Source organism: Crocodylus siamensis, chromosome 2, assembly GCF_052110815.1.
Source record: "Crocodylus siamensis isolate JL-2025a chromosome 2, ASM5211081v1, whole genome shotgun sequence".
Taxonomy (NCBI): Eukaryota; Metazoa; Chordata; order Crocodylia; family Crocodylidae; genus Crocodylus; species Crocodylus siamensis.
In genome coordinates, this window is record NC_143396.1 from 205,326,017 (window position 1) to 205,341,119 (window position 15,103).

A 15,103-nucleotide genomic window follows, 5' to 3' on the forward strand; every position below is an offset into this window, starting at 1 on the left:
GAGAAGAGAATGGGGTTAGCAGAATAGATTTCAGTCACAGTGTTTTCGTTGCAAGAGTGACTGTATTATCAATCAGCTGCCTAGATTTAAAACCTTCCATTCGAGTCCTGTTTGTCCAGGATCCTGGATAAGAAGCCAGTTGTCTGTCCTTTCAGATTGCCACTTCACCTATGTGAAAAGCTGCTATATTATTATTACTATTACCGGGTCAAACCTGCCCAATTTCTGACAGGTAAAGTACAGCTACAATGATCTAAAGACATCAATTATTAGCAAGACCAAACAATTTCATGAAAAATTCCATCGAACTGTATGATCAAATCCTTTCAATTTTGAGCTTGTATTCTAGGTGTTTCTTCCATTGAATCACAGCTTTTTCCAAACTTCAGCTATTTCTGCACCTTACTCCCATTCTTTTTATTGAAGGAAGCATGTAATGCAAGGGTAACAGGGATTGGTTTGGAAAAAAAAATATGATTCAAAATTGAATACTATGCCAAACACCACACAAGGACCAAGAGTGAAAGGGCTCAAGGGATAACCTTATTTATGACACAATTAACACATTAAGCACGGCATAAATACAGAATGTAGAGGAAGTCTCATCAAAGGCATTAGTTTCTGTTATCTCCTTTTGTCTATTTATGCTACACAGCATACAAAAAAGATACAAACTATAAGGCTATTTTTAAAACAATATATTTCTATGAAAAGTCCCTTTTATCACAAATTAAAAATAAAGGATTTATTTTGAAAAATCACTTACTGTAGTTATAGTAGGCGAAACTATGCTCTTTGGAAGTACTATGTAATTTATTTAGTGATTCATCACTTCTATAAAGCTAAAGGAAAAAAATATAAGCACAATAACCCAAAATGAAGACTGACAGGTAATTTGGGGATAAGTACTGTAGTAATATTATAAACTGCAATGATATCAGGTAAATGTTACAATTACACAAACTTCACTTAGCAGTAATAAAATGCGAACAACGGTTCTTTCTATCTAAACAATCAACATGTCTATTGCACCCATCACAATCGTGGTGAGATAGTAAGGAGGCCAAAGTACAAATACAGAAAATTGCTTTACAATTTTCTTTAATCTCTCTTCAGGTTTTTCACTGTTTGTTATAGGTGTTTCCTACATTTATAGGGGGAAATCAATGATCATTTGCATCCCTTATTGAGGCACAATTGCCATTGGCTGCTTTAGGATTTTTGTGTCCAAAGGCTCTAGGATTCATCCTAGAATCAGCTTTACTGCTCCTCGAGCATATTTTCATGCAATACATCTGAGAAAAATTATGCAGTGCTGAATTTACCAGGGCAAGATTGGTCATATAAGAATAATCTACTTGGAAAAAATGGAAGAGAGGGCAGAAAACAGAAGCAGAAACTAAACAAAGAACTCACTGATTTAGGAATGAAAAACTCTGCCTAAAGGGATGACTCTCCCCTTTCAACTCAATTCTATTACTCAGCATGGTAATAGAAGAGAAAGGGTGAAATTAGACCATTTAGGCACAGCTCATCAGTTGCAGTAAATGCAGTGTCACGTGACTTTAGAGGAAACTTGGGAAGGACCTGAGGTTCACAGAGGCACAACTTCTCCCCGGCATCTTTTGTGTATAGGTGCTCCATCTTTTTGCATGGGTCCAATGCTACCCTTATTTCTCCCAATGTTTCAGCATCAGTCAACTGCTGCCACTGGTTTAGAATCATACTGCCCTCCCTTCCCTTTTTCAGAAATATGTCTTTCCCAGAAGCTAATCAAGAGACCGGATTTCCATGCTCCCCTATGGGCACTCTTTAGTGGAAACCTGCCCTTCAGGGAGGCATGCAATCAAGGGAAGGAAGAACCTACTTGACATGCTCACTTTCCATATATCCTTTTAAGGGATTTTGCTCTCAGCAATGCATCTTTAGTGAAAACACAGTGGAAATTTAAAGTCACTGAGGCTGCTGCAACCCTATTAGACTGGGACAGTGCTAAGTATCAAAACATCTTTAAGAAAAAATGGATTTATGAAGATTTCAAATTTCTCCTTCCTCACCGCGGTAAAAATTCTGCCAATCAAGCATTAGCACATTAATTATACTCAGAGTCTGCAGAACCACAAAGACCATTATGATCATCTCGCCTGACCGCCTGCACAGGACATGCAAGTACTATGTTAAAATTCAACAGGCCAGAGTCTGTCTGTTCAAGATAACAATATTGTATGTTTAGATATTAAAATTTGGAGATGTATTTATGGTTTGATAAACTGAGAGCACACCATATAGCATCTCTGCTACCACTTATGGAATAAACTAGGGCATGATTTAACCGACAGAAATTAACCAACCAATGAAGGAAGACTGCAGGAAACTTCCTAGTCAAGTATAACTTTCTTCAATAAAACTGTTTTTCATTGAAAGGCTTAATTAACATTCAGAAATCAGAGCTCCAGGAATAGGAGACTACAAAAATATTAACATACCTTTGTTAATGTATGTAGGTCAAGGGTACTGAGAAACAGAATAGATTGATGAGAAAATATCCAGGGGGGAACCCCATCATACTGGCTCATTAAGAGATCTAATGCTGTTTAGTCATGCTTATATATTACTTCATTTTAAAATGGAACTTCAGGATTTAAAATAATTATGATTTGTATTCAACTTATTGTTTTAAATATATAGCTTCATGCCTTAACCCTATGGGGTGTGTCCAGACAAGCATGCACATGCCTCTTGCCCCGCCTCAAACCCCTTTGAGGCGGACCAAGAGGCATGTGCGGGAAAGAACAAATGGATATCCAGGGGTCTAAAAAAACCACTCCATAATAGAGCGGAGCAAGGCATGGTTCCATACCATGCCCAGAGCCAGTCCTCCAAAAAGAAGCTCTGGTTTTGGCCAGATCATCTCTTTGGTGTCCCTGCTGCCCCTGGTGCTGTCCCAAGGTAAGTGTGCGCGCATGTGTGTGTGGGGGGGTTTCATGGGTCTTGGCGGGTGAGGGGTTGCAGGGGGATGGTTCGGCTCCATGCGGTTCCCATGACAAGCAATCTGCTGCCTGGCCTGGCCCGGTGCATGGAAACTGCGCAGAGCCAAACTGGGTCCTGCAGGCCCTGGGGTTGCTCATGCTGCCTGGCCCACATCCCTCCCACATCCCTCCATATACACCCACCCACCTTCCCCCACATCCCTTCTCACCCCCTTCCTGCAAACACCACATCCCCCCATCACACACCCATCATGTGTGAAGAAAACCAAAAGCACACATCAACACATACAGGTATTTAGAATTTATTTTTTCATAATGATAGAGACATTGGTAGGCTTCCAAATTGCTTTAACATTGTAAATATACCAATACAGCATTACCCAACTGACTGCTGTCTCTCTGCCTCTCTCTCTATAGGGGTGTGTGTGTGTGTGTGTGTGTGTGTGTGTGTGTGTGTGTAGGTAGAGTGGTTTTTTGTTTTAACTGTGGAAGAACATGGATTTTGCGGTATTTTTAAAAATGGATTTGGGATGGTGCTGCAGCAGTCCAGCTGGTACAAAAGGTAGTGTCCCCAGGTGCCAATTGGCTGGGCCCCAGAAGCTCCTAAGAGTGAGTAGCCCTGAGTTGCCTGCCAGGGCAGGTTTTGGTACTGCTGGAGCCAGCACAGGTGCTAGCCCCAGACTCCAGCTCCCCCTGGCTGCAGATCCGGGAGGAGCCAGGCAGGGTTATTTTACCCCAAGTGGCACAATTTGCTCCACAACAAAGTGCATTCCCGAGCATGTGTGTGGAGGCAAAAAGGCCCGGCTCAAATTTGCACTGCTTCTATTTGAGCTCCTGCAAGCACACGTGCTTGCATGTGTGGATGTGCCCATGGAGTACAATTTGTGATGTATCAAAGACCTTTTCCAAGTCTTGAAATATAACATGTAAAAAACTCATATACATCTCTATGTCCAAAGAGAGTCTCATTTCACAAATAAGTGCAAGCACTGAAGCGATTTGATAAGTAAGATTTTCAGGGGTTTGCCCCAAACAACACAACTCACTAAAACCACTTCATATTTTTCCACTTGCTTTGACCCAATAACTAGGAATACTAATGGACAAATTGGTAACTGATTAATTTAATGATGTTTATAAGGAGATGGATAGTAACAGATGAAGGATAAGCTATGGATTTGCTACAGAAATATTCTAAGTTACAGGCACATATTTTTTTCCCTTTTTAAATGCAAAGTAATAAGAAAAAGTTGTTTCCTCTATTGTGCAATACTTAATTTAAATGCATTTATTATAATGACATTATTTCTAGTTATAAATGGCCAATGCACCCAAGCTCAAATATGTTTAATATGGACCTTTTTATACACCTAATGCCAGAAGAGAACGTGTTTCAGTAAGTTAATGAAAACTGCAAAAACTATTTGTTATCTGACTCATTTCCATTCTTTCCCATTTTTACAGGTTTTTTAATTTTGTGTGCATTTCTGTCTGCGTGTGACTCATTATTGTCAAGCACTTTGTCTTATTGTTTCACACTTTTGTTGTACATCACAACTACCCTGCTTTCTAACCTGTTAACATGCCTAATGACACTGTCTTGCTGGAAGGAAAGGAACATTAAGGAATTAGTAGTGACTATCTGGAAAGCAAGTGTCAGATGATCAAAGATATTTTACTATCATTATAAAAAGTGACTACCACACTCAGTGTGTGAGGTTAAAGAAACACCTCCCATGAAATTCAGCATTTCAGATGTTTTCTTCGTAGAGGTTTAAAAGAGATCAAATAAAACTTGGTGCAGTTGCAAGGTACAAAAAGTGATTTAGATGCACAATTGGAGGTCAATTGTTCACTATCATCCTCTCTCAAAACGTGCGCAGGATTCCTCTGAAGCATTTCATAAGCTACATGTAGTCAGGTATAACAGTAAGATACACTGTCATCAGAAGAATACATATTCCCCATGACTTCTCCTATGATAATACACACATTACAACATGATTTCCAGCATGGAATAATGCCTCTAACATTTACGCTTCTTAACTATCTTTCCACTTGAGAAAATAGACAGCCCAAAACAATCCTAAATCTGGGGTTGTGTTAAGCTTACATATTTCCATTTCAAAAAACCTGTCCAAAGCTAGTCTTCTTCTATTAGACTGGAGCATACCAAAAGGGGTCTGAAAACAGCCTTGAACAAGGGCTCACTGAAGGAGGCTATCAATTTAGTTGGGGATAAAATGAAGCATTTTAGGAGCTTCTCTCACATTCCAAATGTATTATTTTAAAGACTGCTAACAAAACTTCCTTAAGACTTATAAACAGAAATAAGACCCGTCTAAACTTCCCTAAGACTTGAGGATTGATTTTGCTGACAAGTATTAAAAATTAGTAATTTTAGACATCAAAGCCATTGTATTTGTTCTCTGTTCTTAAATAATCTGCATCATAGTCCCAGAAACTCCACAATTTAGGAAGGACATGGAGAAGTTTGAGAGAGTCCAGAGGAGAGCCATGTGCATGGTCAGAGGGAAAGAGAATAGGCCTTAGGATGAGAGTCTAAGAGCTGTGGGACTTCTCAGCTTGAAGAAGTGCAGACTCAGGGGTGACTTGGTGGCAGCCTAAAAGTACATCAGGATTGGGAAGAACACTTGTTTACCAGAGTGCCCCAAGGGATGACAAGGTCCGCTATCACAAACTCTTCCAAGACCATTTTAGGCTGGAGATAAGGAAAAACATCTTAAGTGTCTGAGCCCCCAAGGCCTGGAATAGACTCCCCTCAGAGGTGGTGCAAGCACCTACTCTGGACACTTTCAAGATACATTTGGATGTTTATCTTGCTGGGATCCTTCAATGCTATCTGACTTCCTGCCCTTTGGGTGGATGGGTCATGGGGGTGTCCTTCTCCCCCAGCTCCCAGGATGCACCATGGTGAAGACAAGCCTTAGGGGTCTAAATTCCATTGAAAAGGATCTTGGAGTCATCACTGACTCCAAGATGAACATGGGATGGCAGTGTGGGGACGTGGTCAGGAAGGCCAATCATACCTTGTCATGCATCCACAGATGCATCTCAAGCAGGTCCGAAGAGGTGATCCTCCCCCTCTATGCAGCACTGGTCAGGCTGCAGTTGGAGTACTGTGTCCAGTTCTGGGCGCTGCACTTCAAGAGGGATGTGGACAACATGGAGAGGGTCCAGAGGAGGGCCACTCACATGATCAGCGGACAGCAGGGCAGGCCCTATGAGGAGAGGCTATGGGACCTGAACCTGTTCAGCCTCCAAAAGAGAAGGCTGAGGGGGGATCTAGTGGCCTGTTATAAACTAGTCGGGGGGATCAGCAGGCATTGGGGGAGTCTCTGTTCCCCCGAGCACCGCCAGGAGTGACCAGGAATAATGGTCACAGGCTGGCAGAGGGTAGGTTTAGGTTAGATATCAGGAGGCACTACTTCATGGTCAGGGTGGCTAGGATCTGGAACCAACTTCCAAGAGAAGTGGTGCAGGCTCCTACCCTGGGGGTTTTTAAGAGGAGGTTAGATGAACATCTTGCTGGGGTCGTTTGACCCCAGTACTATTTCCTGCGTTGGCAGGGGGTCGGACTAGATGATCTGCTCAGGTCCCTTCGGACCCTAAAAACTATGAAACTATGAAACTGTGAAACACTACAAACATGAAGTCTCATCATTAACCTTGTTATTTTTCAGGCTGTCAAACAAGCAAATGCTTAAGAAAATCATATGTAAATACACATCCACATACACTATGTCTACATCTATATCTGTGTTATATATTGTTATAAAAATCTTTTTTCTATCCTAGAATGTTCAGAAACATCAACTGGAAAGATTTTTTTACATAGTATTTTTATATTTATGACATTGTTTTGGGTCATTTTATAGGTACTGCTTAAAGTGAGTTAATTTGCTAATAACTTCCTGCTTTTTGAAGACATGTAGAGAAGGACTAAAGAGGACTAAAGGCCACTTATTTTACAAAGGAAAGGATACAAAAATACTCTCAATAAAATTATCAAATTCTCAAAATAATTTTGATCAATATATCGGTGGCATATATACCCTCCAAAGCATGCAGGACAGTGAGATAAAGTTTTAATCAGTGTTTTATATGAGCTACATAATCAGTCTGCAGTTCTGCATCCTTGGCAATCTCACCTCAACTTTGTTCATTAAGCCACGCCTCTAGGAGTAATTCAAACCACTGAGCATCCTCTTACTCACCCAAAAATGTGTCAACCCCTCTTCTGCCCATCTGGATCAAAATTACACAAGTCCAAAGCAAAGAGTGAGTCATGTTCACATGTATTAAGTGACAGGTGTGTTGCAGGAAATCCTGGCCATTATAGGAGACCCCACAGAAAACAGATGAAGTACAAGCTCTGCCTACACTCAGTCATTATTGTGGACAAAAGAAGACTGAAAGGAGATTTGAAAACAACCTTCAAATACCTTATGGGTACAGAGATAAACTATCAGTTGTAGCCATGGGAGATGGGGGTAGAAGCAATGGCTTTAAGCTGCAGCAGGGGAAATTTAGGTTTGAGATTAGGGGGAACTTCCTAAGTATGAGAGTGATCAATATATAAAAAGCTATTCAGACACAGCACCAGAGTTAACTAGGCTATTCTTCACACCTTATCACTGATTTGCACAGACAGCACCAACTATAACTGGGCCTTTGTTTCAGAGAGGAGAACATTTACAAGCTCAGTCAGTACAAAAGAAATATCATATCATAAGTGCAATTACTATGATTCCAAATACTCACCTGTGCATGAGAAATCATCCACACGGACATATCCTGGAACACAGTCACAACGATATGATCCCGGCAGGTTAACACACACTGTATTGGCATGACAGTAATGCATCTTAGCAGCACACTCATCAATATCTGAAGGCAAAAAAGAATTAGCAGGAATAAGAGTCAGAGTTGAATGCCTTAGAATGACACAACATTGAAATAAGATAAGAGAAATTCCAATTACAAGCCTAAGAAGAACGTCAAAAGACAACACATTTTAAATTCACATATTAAACTAGTGAGTTTGTAGTAGAAAACTCTCAAGGAAGCATTAAGACTCCTGCAGCACAATAATGTACAGTTCACAGACATTTCCAAAAATGTGAAGTCTTGGGAAATGGAGAAATATTCAAGCCCCCCCACACCCTAATATTTCCCATTTAAAGCATTAAAACAACAAAAAGTAATCACATAAACAAACCAAGTGATGCATGCTTCAGGTACTGGTCTTTCCAGTATCACTGGAACACTTTAAGTGCAGACAGAAGTGACAATTTGGCCACAGAAAGCAGTTTATAGCTGTGACCAAACAAGTGCATGGCTGCAAACTGCTTAAAAATGGTCAATTAGTTGAAAATCTGACCTGTCATTGCATGAGATATCAGAAAAAGATGTTACAAAATGTAGTGTCTTCTGTAATTTGTGTCTGCTGAGCTCCCAGCCTACCCGTTTTCAGCATGGAAGGGAGAAAGGGTGCAGAGGGAGTTCAGTCTTGGGGGTTTTCAGCCCTGCCTACAAGTTGGGGCAAGTGTATAGCAGCCCCCCTCCCAATTCACCCACTCCACCCTCCAGCAACTTCTGTTCTGTCTGGAGTAACACTGTAACTCAGAACACTTTCCAAAAATCTTTCTGAGTTACAGCTTGGAGCTACACTTCTGTCTGCACCCTTTTTTCATGCCTCCTTCCTCTAGCTAAGTGAGATGCACCTTAATCCCAGGCATGCTCCCAAGGCCATACCTTCAGGGGTGCTCTTCAGCCCCAAACCTCTTTTATCATCTGTTGCTTCACCACTGAGAAAAGACTGAGATGCTTCAAAGGTCACCTCTCTAATCAAAGTCACCTCAAATGATTCAACTCAATCAGGTTTTGCCAGCTCTTAGCAGATTTTGCCAACTAGAAAAATCACACCCCAGAAATGATAGATTCCCCTCTTCCTCAGAGGAAGCCTGCCTGTATGTTCAAATGTTCTGAAATCACACCTAGCATTAACAACAATGATTGTAAGAGACAACAAAAGGATTTATTGTGAAAAGAAGGTCAAACACAAGAAATCAGTAACCATATGCTGAGATAGAGATCTAAGCGTAAACCAACAAAAGAAAATGTCAAAACAGTACTATAGTCTTATCTTGCATCTGACACCTAATATAGCTTCAATTCAGCTCAACAGGTTAGAATGTAGCTCCCCCCCTCTGACCTTTCTGACAGGACTCCATGAAACTTCCCCTGTCTTCCTGTTTCACTGCCTTGTTGCATGATAATTTTAGGTGGCTTCTAGAGCTCTTAACCCTGGGGCTGACTGCATGGTACCACCTTAAACGGCTTAAGGCATTCATTATATGGATTAAAATTATGCCACTCCAGCGCAGGATTATTTTTAATTCACCTAATTTTGTTCCTGTTCCATTAAGGTATGGCCACTTTCCACAGCTATTCCACCCAAGCTGAAGTCCTCCAGCATCCCAGGATGTAGTGGGCCCTCCTGAGACAGGGCTAGCAGGTCTATACTCTTATTTACATCCTTTCAGACATAAAGGGCATTTATACACGTGATCTGGGAGATGGGGAGAGAGGCACTTTATTTTGAGTGGTTTCAAGGGTTACTCAGATTAAGACGTCTGGAGCATCATGTGTATCAGCATCCCCACAGTGAAAAATTGCAGTGGGGGAGCTTCAACTAAAGTTCATCAAACAGGGTTTAGTTAAAGCACCCCTGCTGCCACTTTAGAGCATGGGAACGTTGATACATGTGATGCTGGAGTCTGCTGGAGCACAGTAATTACCACGTTGCAGCTATAATTACAGTGCATCACAATAGCTTTGATGCATGTGTATAGGTGCCCAAAGATTACTAATCCAATATCTGAAAGAGACACTTTCTCACTTCATTTCCCTACTGTGAAGAATGTCTTCTCCTAAATAGCCTGTTCTTGGGTGTTATTCTTATAGGTGTCTTCTCTCAAGATCTTGGGTAACTGGTGCCACCTTAGTCAGGGGGGGCACGTGCCCCCCCAGCAACCAATCAGCAACTGCAAGGGGGAGGGGGTTCACCTGACAACAAAACATACCAACCAGTGAATGGCCGTGCTGCTCCTGAAAGCAACCACGACACTCTCAGAAGTGGTTGTGCCCTACATCCAGTGCTCCCACTCCCCGGCTGGTCAGGGGGTGCACTAGCTCTCTCAGGGGGTGCACCTCTTATGCGTTGCCACTGCGCAAGATGTGAATTCACAGACAACATCTACACAAATCTATTAGACTGGCCATTAAGCCTACCTATGTCAGATGCTAATTCTCACTGATTACTTCTCTCAGCTATTTAGGCTTCTCCCAGCTACTAAACTCATTGTTTAGGGAGCAACATCTGAAGATCACTATCATGTTAATCAATCCTAGTCCTTTTATACCACATGAGATACAGTTATATCAAATATATCATAATATATATAAGGACAATAAGGCTAAATGCAGCTTGATGCTACCTACACAGACTACACATGCCATTATCAGTAAAACAGGCTCAAGAAAACATGCATGGTATTCCACAAATACCTCAAAATATAGGTTTGTGACACCAAATCTCTGAAACAACCCTGTGTTCAGGACTAGAAGGAAGGTAAGTGGAATTTTACTAGCTACATTGGCTCTGTGACACCAAGATAATGTCTGACACAAAGGAAACCTCAACTGCCCAAAGACAGCAGACTTAAGTTTGCTTTCCATTTTTTCCAATGAAATGAAACAAACAAAAAAGCTGAAGACTCAGCCCAGTGCCTCCACTTGTTATTAGCAGATTATTGCAGCTAATGTGAGGCCAGCACTCAATTTTTGTTGTTTGATTAAGGGAACTGAAACTGCCATTTGCTAAACTGTTTAAATGCCATGAAACTCAGCTAAAGAAGATACTTCAGGAGCAAACAATTACCTTTACTGATTGGAACTGATTTTTTACTCATTTTAGGAAGAAGAGACTCTACTGACTTCCCAAGAATTATTCTAGAGTGACTGCATGCCAGTGTAACATAATGGACAACTGGGCCTATTTTTTACTGCATTCTCTTTACAAGTTATTTTTTTATTGAACGTTATGCTCAATATAGACACTGAATTGACAGCATAACTGAAAATAAAAGTCTCCTGTTTCCTCTGTAAAAACGGCGCAGAACAGGCAGGTTCTCAAACCCTTCTTATCACACACGCCTCAATCTGGCCTGGAAGAATGTCCATAAATGTGAAAAATACTTCCGTTTTCTTTCTGACAACAGGCCTTTCCTATTCATAGCAGCTCACGTAGACATATACAACCTAGCTTTGAGCTCCCTGGTTTGGGTGTTACTAAGCCTAGTCATGGCAGCAAGGAGCCCAACACAAGCTAGAAAACCTACCTGAGATGCTCTGCTGAGGTTATCCATTGGTGCTGCTTCCATAGCAACACTGCTAGCAGTACCAAAACTAGTTACATTAAAGCTAGTTCAGAAATGTCTATCCATGTTTTGCAATGTAGACAGACCTTCCACAACCTCTGTACTGAAATTACAACAAACACGCCAACAAACATTCTGGTTTCTGCACTATGGACATCCATTCCATCGGGAACTAGAAGGACCACTAATTAAATCTTTTCACATTGGCCATGAAACAGCTGTCTGTTGGCACCAACTTTTGATCACTACCAATACAGGCTGAATTTGAAATGATAGCCTAAAGGCAAAAGATTCTATATTCCATTACAAATACCTTGAGCTATCCACTTCCTTCATTCTGGTTATTTCTGATGCTGAACCTCTTGATAAAATGTATAAAAATGTCAAAAGCATCAGTATATGAAAGAAAAATGCCCCAAAAAATTTCCCATGTCTTCTTATTACACCACTGCGCCGTGGGGCCACCTGGGACATGCTCAGGTGTTGATATGTTCACACTACTCTGCTTGCCGCCTCTTTTTAATAGGCTTTTGGTTCATAGCTTTGAGGGGTTTTGTTCTTGCATATCTAATAATTTCTGGCATAAAAGGAAAGGGAAAGATGCCTGAAAAGAATGCCTAGATCTCAAATCAGCAACTAATTCACCTGAAAATTAATCTGACATGGTGCCATCTTTGTCTTTAGCCATCTCTGTCTTTAGCCATCTCTATGTATTCACTGGACAATGACCAAGAAAATAAAAATGGAGGTACTGAAAAGTCTTGAACAGGAAGAAATTAATTAGCATTTTGATTTGCTGTAAGGGAAAGCACTATCAAAAGAATACCACCCCCTTTGCTCCTCCTCAAACCACCAGAAGTGAAAATGAAATTCACAATCCTGAGTGGCACCTCTCTGCAGCACAATGATCCTGCTGAATCTCATAAGGAATACTAACAACGTCAAGCATTGTTTTGATTATAGATGAGTAAACTGACAGCTACCGGCACTAGCTTGCAGCACTAGTCCTCATGTTCAAGAGATTAAAGGACTAAATTTGGCACTGGCAAAAAAGGTGAGGATGAAGTGAGGGTGCCTTCCTTCTTTGCTCACCCACTGAAGCCCATCCTCAGGCTTTCCCTGTGCCTCTTCTTGTTTCTCATATGTTCACCTTCACTTCTTTATATTTTCCACTGCCCCTATAAAAGTCTTAAGCCTAATCTACATACATCTCTTTTACAGGGGACAGTTATGGGAGGTCACAAACTGGTAAGAGTATTTTTCCAGACAAGTTCTGTAGATAAGTGGTCCAAAACTGTTAGTCCACAACTCTCTACAAAACCTTAGGTAAGATTAGGTGTCCATGACAAAAAGCTTTGGGTTTTTACTTAACATTAAAGTAACATCCATAAACCATACCATAGTATATATCAGCTTGAATGTAATGGAACTCAAATTGTGATTCATGCGTATAGATTGCTTGTCGCATTTGAAATATTAGAGCTCATCTTCTGGTGGTCTTTTGAGGTGATAAAAATATATGATTTATGTTTCTCTCTGGCCTGGTGAAGTAGTTTGTTTTTCTTTTTAAAAGGTATACTTATGGCCTTTAAAATTAAACTTGACATGGCATAATGATCCTTCACATATCAGCAACTTCCATCTGCATAATCTTGTTCTCTTCAATGACAAAGACACATTTGGGCTACAGCTTTTCAGTGAGGATTATTGCATTAAAGTATAGTTTGGTTTGGTAAAAAGAACAAGACCATTCTTTAACTAAATTTAAAGTATTGCCTTAATAGGTATTTAAGAAGACTTAATTGCCTGTATAGAGGACTCCTAAGGTAAAATGCTCCCAATATAGCTGTCAGGTAAAGGCCATATTTCCTCTATTTCTAATATAATTCATGAAATTTCAAGGATGAAGGTAATGACAAAAAGGAAAGAGAACAATATTTTGGGCCAAATTCCCAGCAGGTGAAAATTAGCATAGATGCACTGACCCTAACCTCCACTGATATAATTTGGTATAGCTCAAATCAGGATGCCTGATAATGAATAGTAAATGATTTGTACATAAAAATAAAAATATACTAGACAATTAACTGCCTTATCATTGTACCATCCTCTTCGTCCATAATAGAGTCAGACTAAATTATAGTGTCAAAGAAAAGGAACTCCTATTAAAAAGTCAATTAATTACAATTATTATACTATTTATTTATTTATATTATTTGAGTGTATTTGATTGAAATAAAACTGGAGGAAAACCATTTTATGCAAGTCCGCAAGTAATGAAGAAAAATAAACAACGTCTGAACTAAGCCCCTAAGAAACCATGCCTGCTCCAAGAGAAAGGCAAGAAAGATACATTAGCACATTAAATACCCATGCTAAGTATATTTGTAGACCCAAAATGAGAAAGTATGCATGGCCAAAACAGAAGGGATTTTCTTTTGTGCAACTCAGTGGGACTAGGGAAACAAGTCCTCAGCCAACTCCATCAGTTGTCTAGTCACTAACATGAGTCTGTCACATGCTTGGTCTTTGTTCATTATTAATCACCTCCACTATACTGTAAAAAAGTTACTACTTCCAAAAGGTCATCAAACTCTCTAGATGCTCTTTTTAAGTGCCTGCTTTCCCTCATGAAATGATGGGACTTTTCATACCTATCATCAGGTCTGCTGGGGTCATAAAAATATGCAGCCTGTGAGAATAACCTTGACAGCAAAACAATTTAAATGACTACCAGAAACTGTATGCGTTTTAAAATAACTTTCTTGGACAGGGTTAACATCATTACTAGTTATTTGCAATTCTAGCACAAATCTAATGGGAGGCAATAACACAAATGTATAAAAATAAATATTCCAGCATCTATGTAGGATCTTTCTATGTGCTGGCTTCAATTTTAGAATAAAATACCATCATTAAAAACAAATCCTCCAAACCTACTGGATGTTTCATTTGAGATCATATGCTACCATTTCTCATCTTAAATTGCAGCCATTTTGTACAACCCAATTCTCTCATGAAAAAAAAATGTTTTGGTTGTTTAAGCCAAGATTATGTATGGTTTGTCCAATCATGTTTACTGGCAGATATTGGTCTCGGAGATTGTGCCTTTGGTGGGTTACTGGGTACCACCACAGCTTCTTGAGTGGCTGAGGCGTCCAATGCATAACAAGCAGACCCTCCAGCAAGTTGACATACAAACTCAGTTGAGCTTGCGCCAGCATACTGCCATCTTGCCTTGCCTGCCTTTGATGCCTTTTCTCTATCTTATTATTGACCCTCTCTATCTTGAAGTGATGTAGGCCCTGCTTCATGGCAGTATTCCACTTGCAGAGATCTGAAGCGAATGATTCCCAGTGTTGGCAATCGATGCATAGCTTACACAAGTTTTTCTTGCACACGTCAACAAAACGAAGTTTGGCCATCCACGTTGATGTTTCAGTTCACAATAGAGTATATCCTTGGGGATTCAGCCATCACTCATATGATTCACAAGTCCTAATCAACAGAGGCATCTCTGTCTTAGGAGCATGAACATACTGGGTATCTAGGCTTATTCCAGAACAGCAAAGTTGGAGATTTTGTTATGCCATGTTATGCCCATGATATGACAGACAGATCAAAGATGGAAACTGTTCAAGTTTCTTT

At 40.3% G+C, this 15,103-nt stretch overlaps 1 protein-coding gene across 2 annotated transcripts in view; it reads right to left on the reverse strand.

Annotated features, from left to right (window-relative positions):
• The window catches only part of NELL1 (neural EGFL like 1), a 524,835-nt gene that overhangs the window by 256,035 nt on the left and 253,697 nt on the right, over positions 1 to 15,103 (reverse strand). For both annotated transcript variants that reach the window (XM_090032860.1, XM_090032859.1), the window contains exon 13: positions 7,776 to 7,901. In XM_090032860.1, coding sequence (XP_089888986.1) covers positions 7,776 to 7,901 — 126 coding nt within the window. The remainder of the gene's footprint in view (positions 1 to 7,775; positions 7,902 to 15,103) is intronic.